Source organism: Chrysochloris asiatica, unplaced genomic scaffold (genome assembly GCF_000296735.1).
Source record: "Chrysochloris asiatica unplaced genomic scaffold, ChrAsi1.0 scaffold00047, whole genome shotgun sequence".
Classification (NCBI taxonomy): Eukaryota; Metazoa; Chordata; class Mammalia; order Afrosoricida; family Chrysochloridae; genus Chrysochloris; species Chrysochloris asiatica.
In genome coordinates, this window is record NW_006408565.1 from 19264236 (window position 1) to 19287798 (window position 23563).

The window sequence follows — 23563 nt, forward strand, 5'->3', positions numbered from 1 at the left end:
TCAGCACTTGATCTTGTTAACCATTTGTGCCTTTCAGGGACTCCATGTCCACCAATTGTTGTCTGGTAGGTGCTAGTATGTTGATTTTCAACTTAATATGACCCTGTATGACAGAGTAGAAAGACCCTGTAGGGTTTTGTAAACTGTAATCTTTGTGGGAGCAGATCACCGGGTCTTTCTTCCTCAGAACTTCTAATCATCCCCCTCTGGTTAGCAGTTGAGTGCATTAATCATTTATAACACCAAGGGAATGCATGTCCATCAATGGTGCTGTTAAGTGCCATGGTGTCAGTTCCGAGGAGTGGCTGGTGGGTTTGAATCTTGCAGTTAGCAGTCTAGTGCTTATCCTGCAGTACTCCATGTCCATCAATAGCAACTGGCAAATGGGAATCCTGGTGAGGTGCTGTGGGTTAATGCGCTGGACTGCAAATTCATTTGAACTGCAAAGTCAGGGTTCAAGCTTACTAGCCACTCTTTGGAAACCCTATACAGGGTTAGAACCAACTTAATGACACTTAACAACAACATGTAATATACGGTGTGGCGCTGTGGGTTAACGCGTCAGACTGCAAAGCCATTTGAACTGCAAGGTCAGTGGAGCTCACCAGCTGCTCCTCAAAAACTCTATACAGGGCCGCTATGGGTCAGAACCGACTCGATGACACTTAACAACAGAAACAATGTAGTATAAAGAGTCCTGGTGTGGCATCTATGTAATATAATGGAGTCCTGGTATGGCGCTCTATGATAAGCACTGGACCTCAAGGTTGGCTTGAACCACAAGGTTGGTGTTTCAAACTTACCAGCTGCTCCTCAGAAACCCTATACAGGGTCGCTATAAGTTGGAACCGACTTGATGGCACTAACAACACCAACAAATGTAATATAATACCACACAACACAACACAACACAACACAACAAGGAGCATGTATATCTCATCGTACCAGTACAGAGTGATGTTCCAGATGACACTTACTTTAAAATAGTGAATTCATATTTTGAGTGTGGTGATTGTTACATGAATAGATGCATTTATCAAAACTCATAGAACTATTCAGCAAAGAGTAATTTTACTGTCTGTGGAAATAAAATAATTAAAAAGACAATATAAAGTAAATTGGAGAGCAACCTTACAATATGATTTTTTAAAACATATACACATGCATATGTACATTGTATATGTGTGTGAATATGTAATATTTCTAGGAGAAAACTAGGCACAGGGAAGGAGAACACTTAGTTTTACTGTAGTCTCAACTGAACTGTTTGAAGGTTTTTAGTTCAAACTCTGATATATAAATATTAAGGCTCCTGAGTGGTGCTGGCCACCACTCGTCTGTCAGTTTGTCATACTGTGGTGGCTTGCGTGTTGTTGTGACGCTGGATGTTATGCCACCACTATTTTAATTACCAGCAGGGTACACCTATGAGTCAGGGACTTAACAACAACAGCAAGGAAGACCAATTAATACCACTATTGTTCAAATTTACCCACCAGCTACTAAAGCCAATAATGATGAATTGAAGAATTCTACCAACTTCTTTAGTCTAAAATTGATCAAACATGCAATCAAGATGTATTGATAATTACTTCCGATTGAAATGCAAAGATTGGTAGCAAAGAAGAAGGATCATTGGAAAATATGGCCTTCGTTTGATAGAAATGATGTTGGAGATCGCATTGCAGAATTTTGAAAGCCCAATGACTTGTTTCTTACAAATACCTTTTTAAAACAACATAAAAGATGGCTATACACATGGACCTCACCGGATGAAATACAAAGTTATAAAATTGATTACATCTGTGGGAAAAGGCAGTGAAACAGCTCCTTATCATCAACCAAAACAGGCCAGGGGCAGAACGCGTAATAGACTATCAGTTGCTCAAATCCAAGTTCAGGCTGAAGTTGAAGAAAATTAAAACAAGTCCACAAGAGCCAAAATATGACCTGGGACATATCCCACCTGAATTGAGAGAGCATCTCAAGAACAGATTTGATTCAGTGGACACTAATGACCAAAAACCAGAAGAGTTATGGGATGACATGAAGATCATCATATGGGAAAAAAGCAACAGGTCATTTAGAAGACAAGAAAGAAGGAAAAGATCAAAATGGTGTCATAAGAGACTCTGAAACTTGCTCTCCAGTGTAGAGATAGCTAAAGCAAATGGAAGAAATGAGTAGGTTTGAAAAGAGCTGAATAGAAAATTTCAAAGAGCAGCTCAAGAAGAAAAAGTCAAGTATTATAATGAGGTGTGCAAAGACCTGCAGGTAGAAAAGCAAAAGGGAAGAATATGCTCAACAATTCTTAAGCTTAAAGAACTAAAGAAGAAATTCAAGTCTCAACTTGAAGGACTGTATGGGCAAAATACTCAATGATGCACAACGTATTAAAAGAAGATGGAAGGAATACACAGAGTCACTGTAACAAAAAGAAATGGACAATGTTCAACCATTTGAAGAGGTAGCATATGATAAAGAGCCAATGGTCCTGAAAGAAGAAGTGCAAGGTGCACTGAAGGCATTGGCAAAGAACAAAGCTCTGGGAATTCATAGAACACAAATTGAAATCTTCCAACAAACTTAATTAGCACTGGACGCACTCATTTACGCCAAGAAACTTGGAAGACAGCTACCAGGCCAACTGATGAGAAGAGATCCATATTTGTGTCTATTCCAAAGAAAGGTGACCCAATGGAATGCAGAAATCATCCAACAATATCATTAATATCACATGCAAATAAAATTTTGCTAAAGATAATTAAAAAAATGGCTGCAACAGTACATTGATAGGGAACTGCCAAAATTCAACCCAAATTCAGATGAGGATGTGTAACAAGGGATATCATTGCTGATGTCAGATGGATCTTGGGTGAAAACAGACAACACCAGAAAGATGTTTTCCTGTGCTTTATTGACTATGCCAAGGCTTTTGATCGTGTGGATCATGACAAGCCATGGACAACATTGAGGAGAATGAGTATTCTGGAACACTTAATTGTGCTTATGAGAAACCTGTACACAGACCAAGAGGCAGTTGTTTAAACAGAACAAGGGGACACTGAATGGTTTAAAAATAGGAAAGGTGTGTGCCAGGGTAGTAGTCTTTCACCATACTAACTCAATCTGTATGCTGAACACATAATCCAAGAATCTGGATTGTATGAAGAAGAAGGTGGCATCAGGATTGGAGGAAGATTTATGAACAACTTGCGATATGCAGATGATGCAACTTTGCTGAAAGCAACGAGGACTTAAAATATTACTGATGAAGATCAAAGACCACAGCTTTCTGTATGGGTTGCACCTCAATGTAAATAAAACAAAAATCCTCACTACTGGACCAATATATAACATCCATACAAATGGAGAAAAGATTGAAGTTGCTAAAGACTTCATTTTGCTCAGATCAACCATCAACACTCATGAAAACCGTAGTCAAGAAATAGAGCAACATATTGCATTAGGCAAATTTGCTGCACAACACCTTTTTCAAGAGTTGAAGAGCAAAGATACCAGTTTGAGGACAAAGGTACACTTGACCTAAGCCATGGTATTTTCATGGCAAAGTTGTTGTGTTTTTGTTAAGTGCTGTTGAATTGGTTCAGTAAATCTTTACAACACCAGATAGGTTCACCTTTCTCCAATGGAATTACTGGAGGGTTAGAATTTCTGACCTTGAAGTTGGCAGTCCAGTGCTTAACCTACAGCACTACTGTTCTTGTCAGGTGCTGTCGAGTTAGTTCCAACTCATAGCAACTGCACAACAGAACGAAACACTGCATGGTCCTGCACCAACCTCACAATCACTACTACACTTGATCCCCTTGCTGCTGCCACAGTGCCAATCCATCTCCTCGGGGGTCTTCCTCTTTTTTACTGACCCTCCTCCACTTAACAAGCATGATATCCTTCTTTAGGGACAGGCCTCTCCTGGTAAGACATCTGCACTGTGAGAGACAAAGTCTGGCACTCCTGACTTGTGACTGTGCCTCTTCCAACACAGATTTGTTTGTTCTTTGGGCAGTTCATGGTACTTTTAATGTTCTCCTTCAACACCATAACTAAAATGCATCAGCTCTTCGAACACCTTCTTTACTCACTGGGATAAAGCACAGGACTGCAGGTTGGCTTGAACCACAAGGTCAGCAGTTCAAACTCACCAGCCACTCCTTGGAAACCCTAAACAGCATCACTATGAGTTGGAGTTGACTTGATGGGAGTGGGTTGGGGGTGGACAAAGGTATGGGAGGAAAGGCTTCACAACTCTCAGGATGGTTTCAGTAAGAACTGGTATTCAGGCCCAGCTGCTCCATCCCAGGTGACCACTTAACTCTCCCCATCCCCCTGCCCCAATGAGAAACTGGGATTCCCTGGACCTCTGCTCCATCATCATCACTAGTCTGGGTCAACAAAGACAGGGACAGAAGCTGCTGTGGTTTTCTTGGCAACAGAGTAGCCTAAGATCCAGACTTTCACTCTGTCAGGGGTTGCAGTGACTGTGTGTGTGTGATTGCAAGTGTGTTGGGGAGAATCAGAGACAGGGAGAGGAAAACAGATGAGCTGAGGGAGAAATGAGCAAAGATGGGTTGAACAGCATGGAGAGAAGAGAAGTCAGCTTGCTCAGAACTCTTGCCAAGACAGAGCTGCCATTTATGTGTGCCAGTGTGGTGCAAATGATTAATGCTCTGGGCTGCTAACCTAAAGGTTGGGTGTTCCAGTCCCCCTAAAACACTCAGAAGGAAGGTTTGGCAGTCTAAATCTGAAACATCAGTCATCAAATATCCTATAGAGCACAGTTCTACTCTGACAACATGAGATTGCCATCTACTCAAAAGCAACTGGCAGCTGTCTACCAGTGCTGCTGCCCCAGGCACTTTGCCTCTTGTCAGCCAATTCCTGGAAGAGAGTGCCATTTAGAGCTGGTTCCCAATAAATAGTGGCACAAAGCATTCTCCTTGCATAGTTGAAGAAGTTGGTGTTCAGAGAAGTTTTGTAACGTATTTGAGGAGCAGAGTCACCGCAGGGACCAGTTGGCATTGTCTCTGCCCTTAGGGAGTGGTTGTGGTTGTGATTAAGTGCTGTCGAGTCGGTTCTGAACCATAGCGACTCTGTAAAGGGTTTCTGAGGAGCAGCTGATGAGCTTGAACCACCGACCTTGCGGTTCAAACTGACTTTGCAGTCCAGTACATTAACTCCAGTACATCGCCATACCAGGGCTCCTCAGGGAGTGGTTGATCTCATTAACAAGTGTATATGTGGCAGGATTGTTGAGCCAAAGGTGAAGGGTGCTGGTTGAGCTGGAATTAGATACCCAGAGTGGAGTGAAAGACTATTTTTTTTTTTTTTTAGTAGAACCAGCGTCTCAAAGACAAATCTGTATAAAGGCTACATTCTTAAGCAAGTGAGATAAAACCTGCAGACAAAACCAATCAGAGATAATTTTGCCTCCCTCCCCTATGGGACATTTGGCCATGTCTGCAGACAGTTTTGCTTGTCACAACTCTGGGGAAGGGTGATGTTGTTGCTAGTATCTAGTGGGTAGAGGCCAAGGAGGCTGGTAAACATTATACAGTGCACAGGACAGCCATCACAATGAAGAACTAACCCATCAGGTGCTGTTGAATCAATTGTGACTCACAGCAACTCTATTTGTGCCAGAGTAGAGCGATACTTTACAGGGTTTTCAGTGGCTGATGTATTTGAAGTAGATTGTTGTTGTTGTAATGTGCCGTGGAGTCGGTTCTGACTCATAGCGACCCTGTACAGGGTTTCTGAGGCTGAGGTACCTCTAGGTGGATGCACACCTAGAACCTTTTGGTTAACAGCTGAGCACATTAACTGTTTACACCACCCAGAGAGTCTAAACAAAGAATTCTCTGGTGTGGCGCTGCGGTTAATGTTCTGGACTGCACGGTTGGTTTGAACTGCAAGGTCAGTGGTTCAAGCTCACCAGCCACTCCTTGGCAACCCTCTACAGGGTCACTATGTGTCAGTACTTAACAGCTCGATGGCACTTAACAACAACAAATGTCAGTGGTGCAGAGATTGATAAACCCTGGGTTAGCAGGACAGTGGGTGGCCATACCTGCTGGGGCTCTAGCTCTCAAATCATTGCTCTTCTGAGTGAATGTGCAACCCCTGGGATTTGTAGGAGGAACAATGTGAGACAAGCAGGTTGCAGGTGGGGGAGCAGGAAGGCGACAAGTGAAGGCTTTGAAGGCAGAGGCACCTGGGTTAGAATTCCCTGATCCTGTGACCCTTGTTAAGTTACTTGCTACTTTCCCAGTATTTCCATATCTGTATAAGCCTCATACTCCTGAGTGGATGGGAATGCTCTCTGACTATTGGAAGAAGAAGTCAGCCTGTCCAGAGTTCTTACCAAAATAGAGTGTCCACTTATAGGACACCTATACATGGTGTTTCAAACTGACTGCTTGGCAACCAGTTGGGTGTTTTGGTTTACTGTGTGCCAGGTGTTGCCCTAAGCTCTCCATTGCTTATTAGTGTACCTCTGGAAGAGTGCTCCACTTACATAGTGGTGCACCTAGATGGGTCAAGTGACCTCATAGAATGTTGGGTATCATTATTAGGAAGATGGTGCTAGGGGTCAGGCAGAAGAAGGTCCAGAAAAGGGAAGAAGAGTGGATCACTTCCCAATATAAGTTGTGGACAGACCTGTCCTTGTGGTTGGAGTAGGAGACATCGTTATCCCCATGCATGGCCACCACAATCCCTCCCCAGACTTCCTGGCTTGAGTACCTTTAAATTGATCTGCCACCGCTGGGTATCCTTGCTGGTCTGGTTGGTAAGGTCCTGCAGCTTGGCTTTCCGGAGTGGGTATTTCCTGGCCATTGCTGTGGGATCGCTGGCCGTGGCAGCCCTTGGAGAGGGCTTAGAGTTGGAGATCTGGTTGGTGCTGTATGCCCTCCTTCGCTGGGATAGGATCAAATCTGGGGTAGGGGTGGGGTGGTGGCAGGGAAGCCACGAGGGTGGAGGACAGTAGGGAAAAAGAGAGATGGGTTTGCATGCTCCTTTCCTGCTTGGAAACATCTGAAATTTCCCACTGCTTGGCAACTGAAATATGTGTAATACCTCATATGACATTTGAACCCTTGCCCTATCTGACTGTAGTCCATCTTTCTAGCTACTCCTTTTTTAAGTACCATATGCGCTGAACACATGATATGAGCCAACTGTTTGTAGTTATGTTTTCTAGGTGCCATACCGCTCCACCTTTGCTCAGGTAGTGTGTGCTGCCTGGGGTCCCCTGTCCCTTTCCTCATCAAGCCTTTGGTGATTTCCTCCACCAGATGTGCCTCTCTGGGGCTTTTCTGCTCTGCTTTCTCTCTGAGTCAAGGCTGGCCAGATTCTCACACTAGATGGAAAGCTCCTGAAGGGTGGGGGTCATGAGGGAGTCACCTTTGCTTCCCAGGCTGCACTCAGTATCCACCCTTAGTAAGTGGCCACTCACTTCCTTCAAATGGAAACTAACACTAGCTTTGGAGTCAACCAGTCTAGACCCTAGCTGGGTCAGAATGATTCTTATAAGCGAAGATGGTAAGATTTCTGCTCTTTAATTTAGACATATCATCAGGAAATACCAGTTTCTATTAAAAGGACATCGTGTTTGGTAAAGTGGAAGGCCAGAGAAACGGAGCGAAACCCTCAAGGAGAAGGACTGGCACAAAAGCCGAACAATAGACTTAAGCATGCTAACGAGCACAAAGATGGCATAGGACCCGGCAACACGTTGTTCTTTTATATGTAAGGTCACCATGAGTTGGAGTCAAATTGATAGCAACTAACAACAATCTCTTTCAAGTTCCAAGCCTCAGTTTTCTGATCTGTATAATGGGTACAAGAGTACTCCTCTCTACAGCTGCGAACGAGTCAATGGAATTGTTATAAAATGCTTAGCACATAGTAAGTGCTCAATAAAAGGCAGCACTCGGTGCCTTTCTGCAAAGGGGAGCAGGCACACAGAGCAGGAGACTCACTAGGGTTGGTGGTGGACTTCCAGGAGTTTTTGGTCTGCAGGCTGAAGGGTGCCCCCAAGCTTTTGGTGTAGTCTCTGCTGTCTGGGCTGGGCCCCTCGTCCTGTGACTGGTAGAAGACAGAGCTGCCAGACTCCTGTGAACGCAGCATGCTGTACCGTCGCCTCTTGTCCTAGACAGGGGAATCAAAAATAGACTGGGAATGAGGCTAGATGTTAGGAAGCACTTCCAGGAGGTAGCAAGAAGTGTGAGAGGAGGGGGTGGGGTTCTATTTCTGAAGAACTGGCATTATAGGCAAGTTTTTTGTCTGCTTGGGCAATTTAGGCAGACTTTGGTGTAGGAGAAGCACTTGATTGCTAATGTAAAGGTTGGCAGTTCAAACTCACCATCTGCTCTGTGGGAGGAAGATGAGGTTATCTGCCCCCATAAAGATTTACAGTCTAGGAAACCCTATACAGGATTGCAATAGTTGGAATAGACTTCATGGCAGTGGGCTTGGGTTTTGAGCTTTCTGTTCAGGAGATGACAAATGGAATTGTCTTTTCATATCACTTATGTTATTTACATTTTTTTTCATAAGAGTTAAATACTTAATACCTGGGGAAAAGATGAGGCTTTCTGCTCCTGGAAAGATTTACAGTCTTGGAAACACTATACGTGTTGCTATGAGTCAGAACTGACCTGACACCACTCAATAACAATCTTACTCCTGAAGTGATGCAATAGGATCAATACTGGACTGAGAACCACAAGGCTGGCAGTTCAAACGCACCAGCTGCTCCTTGGAAACCCTGTACAGGGCCACTATGTGTTGAACCTACTCAATGGCACTTAGCAACAACACTTACTACGTATTTAGGGATTAACTCCTGTCTGTGTTTTGATGAATCTACTTTGTAATACAGAGTATCCCAAGTGTGATTTGACTTGCCCCTTCCCTAATTCCCTATTTCTCTCACCTCTAGCCCCTGTTGTTGCTGTTAGGTGTTACTGAGTTAATTGTGACTCACAGTGATCCCATGTGTCAAAGTAGACCTGCTTCATAGGGTTTCCTAGGCTGTAATCTATAGCAAAGTGGTTACAAATAGACCTGCTAATCTCACGGTCAGCAGTTCGAAACTACTAGCTGTTCTGTGGGAGAAAGATGAGGCTTTCTGCTCTCATAAAGATTTATAGCCTCGGAAACCCTGTACAGGGTCGCTATGAGTCGGAACTGACTCCATGGCACATAAAAACAACAACAATCTTTATGGGAACCTTGGTGTGACGTTGTAGGATAAGCAGTTGACTGCAAGGTCAGTGGTTCAAATCCACCAGCTGCTCCTCAGAAACCCTATACAAGGTCGCTACGAGTCAGATCTGACTCCATGGTCCTTAACAACAATAACAGCAATCTTTATGGGAGCAGATTGCCAGATCTTTTCTCTCCCACATTGAAGAGAAATTGCTGACCTTTATGCTTTAACCACCCACAGCCAGTGGTCATAACTAATCTTTTTATCTTGGTAGATTTACCTATCCTAGACATTCCATTTAATGGGATAGCACAGCATTTGTTCGTGCCTAACTGATTTCACACAGTAGAATGTTTTCCAGGTTCATCCATCTTTATGGCTGTATAATACTCCATTGTAAAGATATACCCCAGTTTGTTTATCCATTCATTCGTCTTGTTGATGAGCATTTGTGTTGTTTCCAGGCTTTCCCTATTGTGAATAATGCCTCAATGATCAATTGGGTACATGGGTCGGTTTGAGTCACAGTTATTCATTCTTCTGGGTATTTACCTAGGAGTGGAATTGCTGGGTTATATGGTAATTCTATGTTGTTATTGTTACTTTTAATTTTTTATGTCTTTCTTTATGGGTTTTAAAAAAATTAATTATAAATGCTTCTCCTGTCCCAAAACAGCTAATAAAAATGAACAAAATGAACCATATGTTCTCTCCATCCTTTTTTCCATGATATGTGTACATGTCTCTATCTAATTCTCTATAAAGTAGATAAACTTTTGGGGATTGAAATTGGGATACTGAGAAATGGGGGGACAAAAAAGTTTTAACTAGCCTAAAGTAAAACAAAACCTGAATTTATTTGTTGTTAAGTGCTGTTGAGTCAATTCCGACTCATAGCGACCCTGTATAGGGTGTCCAAGGAGCTGCCAGTGGGTTTGAACTGCCAACTTTATGGTTTGCAGTCCAATGCTGATCCACACAAACTTGAATAGCCATCTGAAAATAGTAGTTATAGTTAAAATTTAACTCCCTCCTTAGCTAACATCCCATAATTAATTACTCCTTTTCAATCTACAAAGCAGAACTTGTGGCTCAAATGAGGGGGGCAATTCTTCTCCCAAGAACAAATGCAAAATCAGCAAATAGGAATTGCTGAAACAGTCACTATGTTCGGGACACAAATACTCTAACTTCTGACCCAATTGTCGTAACTACTGAAATAGAAAAAACAATATGATGCCTGACCACAAGTTTTGGGATCTTGATATTCTTGCCTTAGAAACTCCAGGCTACCCTCTAGTTAGAGAGGCTGATCTGGGCTATTCCAGCTCCTCTGTCCTCTTGTGTAGTGATATACAACAAATGCTTTGCTCTTTGTTCTGAGTCCTGTCTCTAAATGATGGTTGTGTTAGTGGCAGGTGATGAATAAACTCCTTTTGCGGTTACAGGATCATTTTCACTTTGCAAAAACTGGATCTTATTACTTACATTTACCAGTATCTTGAATTTTTCAAGGAGTCTCTAGGTTGTGTAAATGGTTAATGTGCTAAGATGCTAACTAAAAGGTTGGAGATTCAAGCCCATCCAGAAGAAATGACTGGCCATCTACTTCCTGATAACTAGTCATTGAAAACTCTGTGGAACATGGTTCTACTCTGACATACATAGGATTACACTGAATTGGAATTGATTTGACAACAACTGGATTTGAGTTTTGCAATTAATAACTTTTAGGAAAATTCTCATGTGAATCATCCTTTTAAACCTTCGTTGTTGTTGTTAAGTGCTGTCGAGTTGATTCCTACTCATAGAGAGTACACCCTGTACAGGGTTTCCAAGGAGCAGCTGGTGGGTTTGAACCACCAACCTTGTGGTTCACAGTCCAGTGCTGATCCCATGGCACCACACCAGAAGTCCAATATTCCACCACCCTCTATTGTTAAACATTCATTTTGTGGCCATTTATTCTTGGCATCATTAAAAATGCTACAACAAATATTTGGACACAAATCCAGTGCATTGCCTTTCTTTCTAAGGACTGGATTCCTAGGAGAAGGATTTCTTGGTTAAAAGATATATGTATTTCTATATTTATTAGATACTGTTAGATTGGCAAGTTATGCTTACACCAACAAGGGATGACTACATCCTTTACCCCAAATCCCTACCAGTAACAGATGAAAATGTTGCCAGTCTCATGGGTAAGAAGAGAAGAGATATGATGACTTTGTTGGGTCCCTTCAAATGGTAGGGTCTGTTGATGATCCATTTCCTGTCACACCTCTGGGTCTTGGACTGTTAACCAGCATTTTGTTTAGTCCCTCTAGTTCAATACTACACTCTCCATAACACATGAACTGTTACCTTGATCATGGTGTAGTGGTATGCTGTCCAGTCGGTTCTGACTTATTACCTTCATCATTGTTCTCAATATTCAAAACTCTGGAAATTTCACATAAAATTCCAATGTCTTTTGAAAAATTGGATGCACATTTAGCACAGGGCTCACAATCCTGCATGACAACAGTTTTCTGAAGCCAAGTAGGGACTTCTTCAATTTAGACAGGGCATATGCTATTCAATTTGCCATCTTTGCCACCACTTCTTTTTCCCACCAATTATGAACTCAGTGATAATGGCCATTCATCATGGCAGTTGCACCTTTTATTTTTATATTGATTTCATTCATTTCATACCTGCCTGATCCTTCTAGGCATTTGACTTTGTGGATCCTGCTGGAAAACAAAACAAAATGGGAAATCTTTCGAGGGGAGAGTAGAGAGATTCACTAACAATGAAAGATGGGCAAGGGAACAGTTTCCCAGGCAATCTGCCATATTTCAGCAAGATTTTTCCCTCCCTTTAAGAAGTCCCTTACTTTATCCCTCTTCTGCCACCACATAAAATGCAGTTATTTACATAAATACATAGAACACAAACTCACCTAAGGAGATATGAAGTGTGCATCAGACTTACTTAAAAGAAATTATGTAAAATTCAGATTCCTGGACTTAACCCTTAGGGATTCTTATTCAATAGCAGAGCTTAGGCTCTGTTTTTTATGCAAGCTGTCCAAGTGATTCTGCTGCAGAAATTCTGAGAACTACACTTTGTGATGGTGGCCTCTACCAAAAAGGTACCACCATGACAATGTCTCTGGCCAGGCAATTATACCCCACAACTGTAAACATAGTACCAACTTGTTCCTAACTTCCATGAGTGAAATCATTCCAGCTAAGGATGGCTTTATAGGCATGGGTTCTGGGCCCCCATTAGTCCTTGAAATTTCGAGGATACTTACAGATCTGGGATTGGAGATGTACAAGGAAGCATCACACACAATGCCATATCCCACCAGCCGTTCTCCAGGGAAGAGGGAGCTGGTGCTGACAGGTGAGATCAGAACTTCAGTGGTCTCAGGGAAGACCCACTCCACAGTCACATCACTCAGGACTGGGGCCATGGCTTTCTTCAAGGATTTAACCATCTGTGTGTAAGGTCAAAACACAGGTTGGGGGTATGAGTGTGTAGGGGTGCAGATTAGGAGCATTAAGACCCGTTGAGTCTGAATAAGTGGGAATGTGAGAAGGGAATGACAAGCTACAGGTTGCTTGCTCAGCAGTGAACACAACTCTGACCAATAGATTCCTAGAGAGTCAGAGTTGGAACAGATCTTTGTTATCATCTTCTCTAAGCAAGTTATATCATTATTAGGTGCCATTGAGTCAGTACTGACTCTTAGAAACCCTATGCACAGCAGAATGAACACTGCCTGGTCCTGTATTATCCTTATAATTGTTATGGTTGAGCACATTGTTGCTGTCACTGTGACAATCCATTTTGTTGGGGGTCTTCTTCTTTGCTTCATTGACCCTCCACTTTACCAAGCATGCTATCCTTCCCCAGGGGCTGGCTTCTCCCAATAATATATCCAAAGTATGAGAGATGAAGTCTTTCCATCCTTGCTTCTAAGAAGCATTCTAGCTGTACTTCTTTCAACACAATTTTTTTAATTTTTTATTTCTTCTGGCAGTCCATGGTACTTCACTATTTTTCACCAACACCATAGTTCAAATGCTTCGATTCTTTTCTAGTCTTCCTCATTAATTAATTGTCTAACTCTCACATGCATATGAGGTGATTGAAAATACCATGATTTAGGTCAAGTGCACCATAGTCCTCAAGCTGACATCTTTCTCTTTAACACTTTAAAGAGGCCCTTTGCAGCAGAGTTGCCTAATGCAGTATGCCGTTTGGTTTCTTGACTGCTGCTTTCATGAGCATTGATTGTAGGTCCAAGCAAAAAGAAATCCTTGACAGCTTCAATCTTTCCTTCATTTATCATGATGTTATTTATTGACCCAGATGCGAAGATTTTTGTTTTCTTTACATTGAGGTGCAATTTATACTGAAGTCTGTAGTTTTTGATTTTCATCAGTATTTCAAGTCACTTCCAGCAAGCAAGATTGTGTCATCTGCATATCATAGGTTGTCAATGAGTCTTCCTGATGCCATGTTTTTTTTTTTTTTTTTAATATAATCCATCTTCTTGGATTAAAGGCTCAGCATACAGATTGAATGTTGTTGTTGTTGTTGTCAGGTGCCATCGAGTCAGAACCGACTCATAGCGACCCCATGCACAGCAGAACGAAACAATGTTCGATCCTGGGCAAACCTCACTACCGCTGCCACACTTGAGTCCATCAATGATGCCACCTGGCTGATCCATCTTGTTGGGGGTCTTCCTCTTTTTCTTTGACCCTCCACCCTACCCAGCATGACATCCTTCTCCAGCGATTGTTTCCTCCAGACAATATGTCCAAAGTAGGAGATACGAAGCTTAGCCATCCTGGCCTCCAAGGTGCACTCTGGCTGCACTTCTTCCAAAACAGATCTATTGGTTCTTTTGGCAGTCCATGGCACTTTCAGTTTTCTCCTCCAACACCACAACTCAAAGGCATCAATTCTTCTACGATCCTCCTTATTCACTGTCCAGCTTTCGCATCCATATGAGGCTATTGAAAACACAATGGCCTGGGTCAGGCGCACCCTAGTCCTCAAGCTGACATCTCTGCTCTTCAACACTTTAAAAAGTTCCTGTGCAGCAGATTTGCCCAATACAATACGTCGTCTGATCTCTTGACTGCTACTTCTGCGAGTGTTGATAGTTGATCCAAGAAGAATGAAGTCCTTGACAACTTCAAACAGATTGAATAAGTATGGTAAAAGGATACATTCCTGACACACAACTTTCCTGATTTTAAACTATTCAGTATCCCCCTGTTCTGTACAAGTTCTTCATGAGCACAGTGAAGTGATCTGGAATACTCATTCTTTGCAATGTTACTCATAGTTTGTTATTATCCACACAGTGGAATGCCTTTGCATGTCATTAAATCACAAATAAACTTCTTTCTGGTATTCTCTGCTTTCAGTCACGATCCATCTGGTGTCAGCAATGGTATCCCTTGTTCCATGTCCTCTTCTGAATCTGGCTTGAAATTCTGGCAGCTCCGTGTCGATGCAGTATTGCAACTATTTTTTAATTATCTTCAGCAAAATTTTACTTACATGTGACATTAATGATATTGCTCTATGATTTCCACATTCTATTGGGTCACCTTCTCTTTGGAATAGTCATGAATATAGATCTCTTCCAGTCAGCTGTCCAGGTAGCTGACTTCCAAAGTTCTTGGCATAGATGAGCATGGCATCAGTTTGTTGAAACATTTCAATTGGTATTCCACCACTCGTATGTTGGAGAAGGATGTCATGCTCGGTAAGGTGGAGGGTCAGAGAAAAAGAGGAAGACCCCCAATGAGATGGATCGGCCAGGTGGCATCATTGATGGACTCAAGTGTGGCAGCGGTAGTGAGGTTGGCCCAGGATCGAACATTGTTTCGTTCTGCTGTGCATGGGGTCGCTATGAGTCGGTTCCGACTCGATGGCACCTGACAACAACAACAACAACTCGTATGTCAGTTTGTCATCAGTTCGTCACACTGTGGTGGTTTGTGTGTTGCTGTTATGCTGCAAGTTCTGCCAACAGTACTTTAAATACCAGCAGAGGAATATGGTGGCTCCATAAGATAAGCACTTGACTGTGAACCACAAGATTGGTGGTTTGAGCCCATAAGTGGCTTTGTAGGAGAAAGATGAGGCATTCTGGTACCACAAATATTTAAAGCCTTAGAAATCATACACAGGGTCGCTTTGAGTCAGAATTTACTGAAAGACACTTAACAACAATCCAGGGTTACCCAGGTGAGCAGAGTTTCCAGGCTAAGACTGACTAAGAAGAAGGAAAGGGAAACCACTTTTGAAAAGTTAGTCATTGGAAACCTTATGAATAACAGTGGAACATTGCCTTATATAGTGCCAGAAGATGAGTCCCTTAGGTTGGAAGACACTCAAAATACAACTGGGTGAAAGCTGCCTCCTCAAAGTAGAGTTGACCACACTGGAGCAAAGCTTTCAGGACCTTCATTGGCTGATGAGGCACAACTCAAAATGAGGAGAAACTACTGTGGCTATCCTTTGATAATTGGAATATGGAATGTACAGACTATAAATCTAGGAAAATTGGAACTTGTCAAAAATGAAATGGAACACATAACGATCAATATCCAGGCATTACTGAGCTAAAATAGACTGGTATTGGCCATTTTGAATCTGACAATCATATGGTTTACTATGCCGGAAATGACAAATTCAAGGGGAATGGTGTTGCATTCATTGTCAAAAAGAACATTTCAAGATCCATCTTGAAGTACAATGCTGTCTGTGATAGGATAATATCCATATGCCTACAAGGAAGACCAGCTAATATCACTATTATTCTATTCACATGCTAGCCACTAAAAGCCAGCAGTGATTAAATTGATGAATTCTACAAATTTCTTCAGTCTGAAATGGACCAAACATGTGATCAAGATACATTGATAATTACTGGTGATTGGAATGTGAAAGTTGTAAACAAAGAGGAAGTCGTTGGAAAATAAGACCTTGGTGATAGAAATGATGCTGGAGATCTCACGATAACATTTTGCAAATTTTTTTTCAACAACATAAATGGGAACTATACACTGTACCTCATCAGATGGAATATACATTACACCTGTGGGAAGAGAAGGTGGGAAAACTCCATATCATCAGCCAAAACAAGGCCAGGTGGTGACTGTGAAACAGACCATCAGTTGCTGGACAAGTGAGTCCAGACTGAAGTTAAAGAAAATGAAAACAAGTCCAAAATATGACCCCTAGTATATCGCACCCAAATTTAGATACCATCTCAGTAACAGATTTGATGCATTAGGCACTGGTGACAGAAGACCGGAAGAGTTGTGGGATGAAATCAAGAACATCATCTATTAAGGAAACAAAAGATCATTAAAATGACAGGAAAGAAATAAAAGACCAAAATGAATGTTAAAAGAGACTCTGAAATTTGCTCTTGAGCTTAGATAAGCTAAAGTGACTGGAGGGGGAGGAGGAAGTGAAAGAGTTGAACAGAAAATTTCAAAAGGCAGCTCAAAAAGACACAGTAAAGTCTTACAATGAAATGTGCAAAAACCTGGAGCTAGGAGAACACATTCAGCATTTCTCAAGCTGAAAGAACTGAAGAAAAAAAATTCAAGCCCCGATTTGAGATTCTGTGGGTAATATACTGAATGATGCAGGAAGTATCAAATGAATATGGAGGGACTAAACAGAGTCATGGAGTTCTGGTGTGGCGCCATAGGACAAGCACTCATCTCAAGGTCAGTTTAAACCTCAAGGTTGGCGGTTCAAACTCACCAATCGCTCCTTGGAAACCATATACAGGTTGCTATGAATCGCAATGGACTCCAACGACATGTCGACAATAAACAACACAGAATCACTGTACCAAGGAACATGCCAGTGCTCAGTCATTTCAAGAGGTAGCACATGATAAAGAATGGAAAGTATTGAAGGCAGAAGTCCAAGCTGTATTGAAGGCATTGGTGAAAAACAAGACTCCAGGAATTGAGGAAATAGAAATTGAAATGTAAGCTTATTTATAGGTTTAGTATCTGATAAACAAGAAGACTGAAGATCAAAGTAGATCTGTGACTTTCCCAAGACCACACAAAATATTATGTCAAAGCATAGACCAGCTGATGATCTTGAACAAGTTTATTTGCTTCTCTGGGCCTTACTTTCATCTTCTATTAAATTGGTTTAGTAATCCTTGACTCTCAATGTAGTTGAGAGGATTATCTGGATACTCTATATGAAGTATCTGACATGTGCTAAGTGTTTCAGTAAATAATAGCTGTGGTTTAGCGAAATATCTTCTAGGTTTGTTTCCCCTGATGTATGACAAAAATGGCAAAAAAAAAAAAAAAAAAAAAAAAAAAGCTTTGGGATGTGGTAGCCATGGAGACATGCTGCCCTAATCTGCCTACAAGAAAGGACATGCCATTTTACTGCAAGGAATGCAGTTAGGTGAAGCTTCTAGGTGCTCCAGCTTTTGAACCAAGACCACATTTCTTCCTGGAAGCCTTCAACCCGTGACTGAGCATGGTGGGGACACTAGTGCCAGGCCATTTCTTTCCATTGCAGACTCCTTTAACAGGCAATCTGATTGAGAACTTCCTGTCATGTTGGCTGAAACTTTGTCAGATGGGTATCACAGTCTGAGGCTCTCCTTCCTTGCCCATTCTGATCTCTTTCCTTTCTTTTAGCAGGTGTTGGATCTGCATCATGGATTGAAGACAATTCCTTCCTGTTTTCTCATTTTTAGTTGTTCATAGACATTGTTGTTTTTGTTAAGTGCCATCAAGTTTGTTCCAACTCATAGTGACTTGGTATAGGGTTTCCAAGAAGTGGCTGGCGGGTTAGAACCACCAACCTTGTGATTAGCAGTCCAATGCTTAGCCTATAGCACCACTTTTGTTGCTGTTGTTTTTAAGTGCTGTTGAGTCGGTTCCAACCTATAGCAACTCTGTATAGGGTTTCCTAGGAGCAGCTGGGGAGCTTGAACCACCAACCCGTGGTTCAAACCGACTTTGCAGTCTAACACATTAACCTGCAGTGCCACACCAGGTTAGAACCACAGAAGGACTTTATTAAACCTCTTGCACTCTTTGATTCTCAGAGAACCTGGGTTGATGCAAGAGCTTTCTAATGGTTAGAGAATTTGTGCCAATTGCACAGACAAATGGAAAGAAGACTATTGTTGTTGTTGTTGTTAGGTGCCATCAAGTTGGTACCAACTCATATCAACCTATGCACAACAGAACGAAACACTGCCCCATCTTGGGCCAACCTTACTACTGTTGCCATCAATGCTGCAACTTGGCCAATCCATTTCGTTGGAGGTCTTCCTCTTTTTCTCTCACCCTCCACCTTACCAAACATAATATCCTTCTCCAGCAACTGGTCCCTCCTGACAATATGTCTGAAGCATGAGAGATGAAGTTTGGCCATCCTGGTCTCCAAGGAGCACTCTGGCTGCACTTCTTCCAAAACAGATCTATTGGTTCTTTTGGCAGCCCATGACATTTTCAATATTCTCCTCCAACACCATAACTCAAAAACATCAATTCTTCTACAGTCTTCCTTATTCACATAGATCATTTAATTTCTGGGTACCTTAGATTCTTCTGAGCCACCATTTGTCATCATCAAGAACTTGACTAGAAAAGACCTTAAACACAACTCACTATCTTCAATGGCACTGATCCCTCCAGAGATCCCAATCCTGCTCAGCCAGTGGGTGGAGCCCATGATCATGTGGCTGGAGAGCAGGGCCACTACTGGTCTGTACTTCTAGCTCTGGTTCTCAATGGGGTGTAATGTGGTCTAGTGGAGACCTCAGTTTTGGGGCAAAATCCCAGTTCCACCACTGACTTGTCATATGACCATCCCTGAGGCTCTAGTACCAGAGGAAATGGGGCTCTTTTACCTACCTTTGGTTGTAGCCGCTCTCCCTCTACCAGGAACTCAGCACTGCCCTTAGACACAGAGGCCAGCCTTTGTACCAGTCTATGGCAGACATTGGGTCCAATTCCAAAGCTATAGCATCTGTGGGAAGGGGAGAAGAGAGGCTAATACTTCCATTCCTTTCTGCCATCTTTGGCCCTTAATGGGGAAAGGGACAGAATATGATCTATCTGATTTATCTGACAGTTGGGCATATCTTCAGGCAGAGAGCAAGGCCAAAGGAAGGGGTACTCAGATCCACACATATACAGCCCACAAGGTTCCTATACCAATCAGAGTCAAAAGCAGCCAACAGGACTTCCTCTTCCTAGGCTACTGCAGGCTACTCTTCAAGGGATGTAAGCAGAGGCATGGGCAACTTGTCCATCCTCAACATCTGATGGGAAAAGGCAAACTCAGGTCCACCCACACCATTCTGAAAACAAAATACTATAAGAATTGTGGGGCTTCTCTCTAGCATTTTCCACATGTTGCTCTGGTTCTGGTACCCACAGCCCGGGGCAGCCCAGGATGACTGAACCCAGGTCTGTCAGCCCAGGCTAACCTGGTGGAGAAGGCATGGTTGCGCACCAGTTCCAGCACCTTCCCGGTGTTGTTGGTGGCACCATCTGTGATCACGAAGAGGAGCCGTGGGTGGCCCTGGTGCACTGGCTGCCGGATGATCCACTTAAGAGGGGCCAGGATGTTGGTGCCACCCATGTCAGCCCGCATTTTCTGGATGTTATCGCACGCTATAGCCAAGTTCTCCTGTAGGGAAAGGGTCACAGGAAGGGCAGAGTTCAGAGAGTCACCATAAGAGGAAGAGACTCTAAGCTTCCTGGAGGACAAGTTCTTTGTTTACTCATCTCAGTGAAGTTGACTTATGTTCCCAATTTTGTCTCTGCCCCACCCCCAAAACAGGAGGTACTCACTTATTTTGTGTGATCGTACCTAATAACATTCCCCTACAAATGCCTGAAATTCCCCATTGACGGTATATCAACATACCATTGTCCTTTCTGGGTTCATCTTAAAAAATATATAAGCACCCCTGGAAAAGGTTTCACATTAAACCCCTGATTCCTCAGCACCAATCATGTTTCCTTACCTGATGAGGGAGGCAGGTAGGTAGTAGAATACTAGACTAGGAATCTTAAGACTGGAGTGCGAATCCTGAATCTGGCACTAACTCCTTATGATATTTTGAGGAAATCACTGCCCTTCAAATCCCTTCCTTCCTGAGCCAATACTGTGGGACCCAACTGGCCAAGGATTACTGGCACTGGACGGACATTATTGTAGCAAGGATAGATTCTCAATGATTATTAGATGTTCTGCTCCTGACCCAACATCCATCACTGTTGTTGTGGTTGTTAAGTACTGTTGAGCTGGTTCCAACTCATAGTAACCTTGTATAGCATTTCTGAGGAGTGGCTGATGGGTTTGAACCGCCAACCTTGTGGTTCAAAAGGACCCTTTGACCCAGTGCTTACCCTACAGCACCACACTAGGACACATCTTTTGTACCAGCAAACCTAGGAATTTATTCCAAGGGAATAATTCAGGATATATACAGAAATTCTGCTATGAAGATGACTTAATAGAAAAACAAACTGGAAATAACCTAAATGTCCAACCAAAAAGCAAATCAACCAAACAGAAAACACCCCAAACCCAGAGCCATTGAGCAGATTCTGAATCACAGCAACTCTATATGGGGTTTTAAGGCTGTAGATCTTTATGGAAGCAGAAAGCCTCATCGTTCTCTACAGGAGCAACTGGTGTGTTTCAACTACTGACCTTGAAGTTAGCAGTTCAGTGCTTGTCCTACAATCCATAAACAAACCACTATCTAGTCTATAATAAAGAGATAGGTAGTCACTATGATTATACAATTATTTTGCAGATAAATACTTACTGGCATTGAAATATGTTTCTAATAGACTATTGTGTTAGAAAAGTAGGATACAGAACAGTATATACAACCTAATCCTACTTTCATTGAAACTGTGAGTGAATGTTTAGAGACATGTCTGCAGTGATTTTTTTTTTTTTTTCTTTTCTTTTTAATTTCCTTGACTGATGTAATCATGGAATATTTTTCTCTTTTTGATTACCTGGATTTAAAAACATGGGAACAATCAACATATATTATTTTTGTAACTTGAAAACCCATAAAGTTATTTTCAATGGATAAATTGTTCACTCTCTCTTTCTTTCCTTCCTCCCATCCACTCTGGACAGGATGCTCCCATTTTAATTATGCTGCTGGGGCCACGGCCTTCTTGTTCCAAATTGTAGCTTGAGAATTGTGAGTTGCGTTCTTTACCCACTTTTACCCATGTACCCACCTTTCCCCTCCCCACCACTTCCCATTTATCCCCTTAGATTAATTTTACTCAAACATAGCACTTTCATGAAGCAGAAGCTTAGGTGAGTGGCAAACCTAGCCTATGCCCTCCCTCCTCCTCCTTCTAGTACCTTCTCTCTGTGCATTCACATACTTTACTCAACATATTCTTTTATTTTATGTGTGTGTGAGGGGAGGGTATCAGAAGGCCTAGATGTCAGAAAACTGCCTAAACAAAAAGCATCTCTTCATTTCTGGGTCTTTACACAGGATCTGGGTTTGATTTGATTGGATGCTTCTGAGGCAGGTCCCAGGGTGACCTCTTCTTCCTTTCTTTCTTCTGATTTTCATCACCCATCCCCTTCTGGTCTCAGCCTTCTTTACCTCCTTACTCCTCCTTACCTCGTTGTAGGTCTGACTGGAAGGGAAGAGAGTCTTAAATGTGGATCCAAACCCAATGACATTGAAGAGACAGGCTGGCAAGAGGCTCTTGAGAGCTACCAGCATGGCATCCTGCAGGTGAGAAAGTGATTTTGGGGATTAGGGAAGTGAGGAGGGGTTACTATCCTGTTACCACCTTGTTGCTACATACCAGATTTCTTATTCCAGAACAGAAACAGCCTCTAATAGGCCTTTGCCTTGTCTGTATCCAGTAATCCCTTCTCCTAAAGATCAAGAAATTTGCTGACACTGACCAAGGGCTGGACTAAAGCCATCATCATAAAACTTCTCATCCATGCAGCAGGTCTGACTTCTGAAAGCCAGGTGATTATGGCTTCCAGTACCTTCTCATCTCTTGCTGACCTTGAAAGTTAGGAGAACACCCGTTCTCTTTTGCCAAAACAAAATTGACATCCAAATTGACATCCAAGGGAGGAACATTTTCTGGCCCAGGCCACACAGTTGATGGAACAGACTCCTGGTTCTTATTCAGGACCTTTTGCATCAGGTGCAAACTATCATTACCTAGGGAAAAATTTCTTAGGGACAGTCTCTTTAGCGCATATCTGTTCAGTGTATAGTATGTGTTTTACATGTGTTACCTCATATAATCTTCACAATTACCCGTTGAGGCAGAAACAATGTTATCCCCATCTTATAGAAGAGAAAACTGAGTCACACAGAGGTGGAGTGATTTGTTGGTGGGCATCCAGATAGTAAATGGTAGAGCTAAGACTCAAAGTTGTGTCACTTTGTTTCCAAAGCCTGTGAATATTAAAGTCTTAACCCATTTAACTATGAATCTCCAGAAGATCTTGACAAAGGTATAAGAAAAGAAAGAATGACAAAGAAGGCTGATAGTAGAAGTAGAATGATAATGATGGTGATGTTAATATGATACACTGATAAATAATAGACATTTACTATGTTCCAGATACTGTGCTGCTGTTTGTTGTTGTTGTTAAGTACCATCGTGTCAGTTCTGACCCATAACGACCCTGTATAGGGTTTCCAAGGAGCAGCTCTCTTATTTAGGTGATTTGAACCACCTACCTTATGGTTCAAATCAACCTTGCAGTCTAGCTCATTAACCCACAGTGCCACACCATGACTCCGTAGATACTGTGCTGTTGTTGTTATGATGTACCATGGAGTTGGTTCCGACTCATAGAGATCCTGTACAGGGTTTCTGAGGCTGTAAATCTTTACAGGAGCAGACAGCCTCATCTTTCTCCTACAGATACTGTGCTAAGCACTTTATATTTATAATATCATTTCATGTCTATAGTATGTATGAGGGGGCTTCAAATATTTGTGGAAAAATTCGGTTATCACTTAATTTCATTTTCTACAAACTGTTTGAAGCCCCCTCATGTGATAGCATTGTGGTTACAGAAATATGATTTGCAGTTAAATAAATCTGGATTTGAATGTTACCTCTTACATTACTTACTTGACTTTGATCTCTGAGCCTCAGCTTGTCACATAGTAAACATTCAGCAAATGGCTATTCTAACCAGCCTAATGAAGATTGCACCTCAGTTTTCTCATCTATAAAATGGGGATAATAATGTGCCTGCCTCAAAGGG

At 42.2% G+C, this 23563-nt stretch overlaps 1 protein-coding gene across 1 annotated transcript in view; it reads right to left on the reverse strand.

The window, feature by feature from the left end:
• VWA5B1 (von Willebrand factor A domain containing 5B1) overlaps window positions 1-23563 on the reverse strand; it is a 74841-nt gene that overhangs the window by 19578 nt on the left and 31700 nt on the right. The window contains exons 8-13 of the mRNA XM_006862356.1: window positions 21936-22046; window positions 19749-19951; window positions 19171-19285; window positions 12537-12722; window positions 8004-8172; window positions 6766-6956 (exon numbers count right to left, since the gene is read on the reverse strand). Of these exons, the coding sequence (XP_006862418.1) occupies window positions 6766-6956; window positions 8004-8172; window positions 12537-12722; window positions 19171-19285; window positions 19749-19951; window positions 21936-22046 (975 nt within the window). The remainder of the gene's footprint in view (window positions 1-6765; window positions 6957-8003; window positions 8173-12536; window positions 12723-19170; window positions 19286-19748; window positions 19952-21935; window positions 22047-23563) is intronic.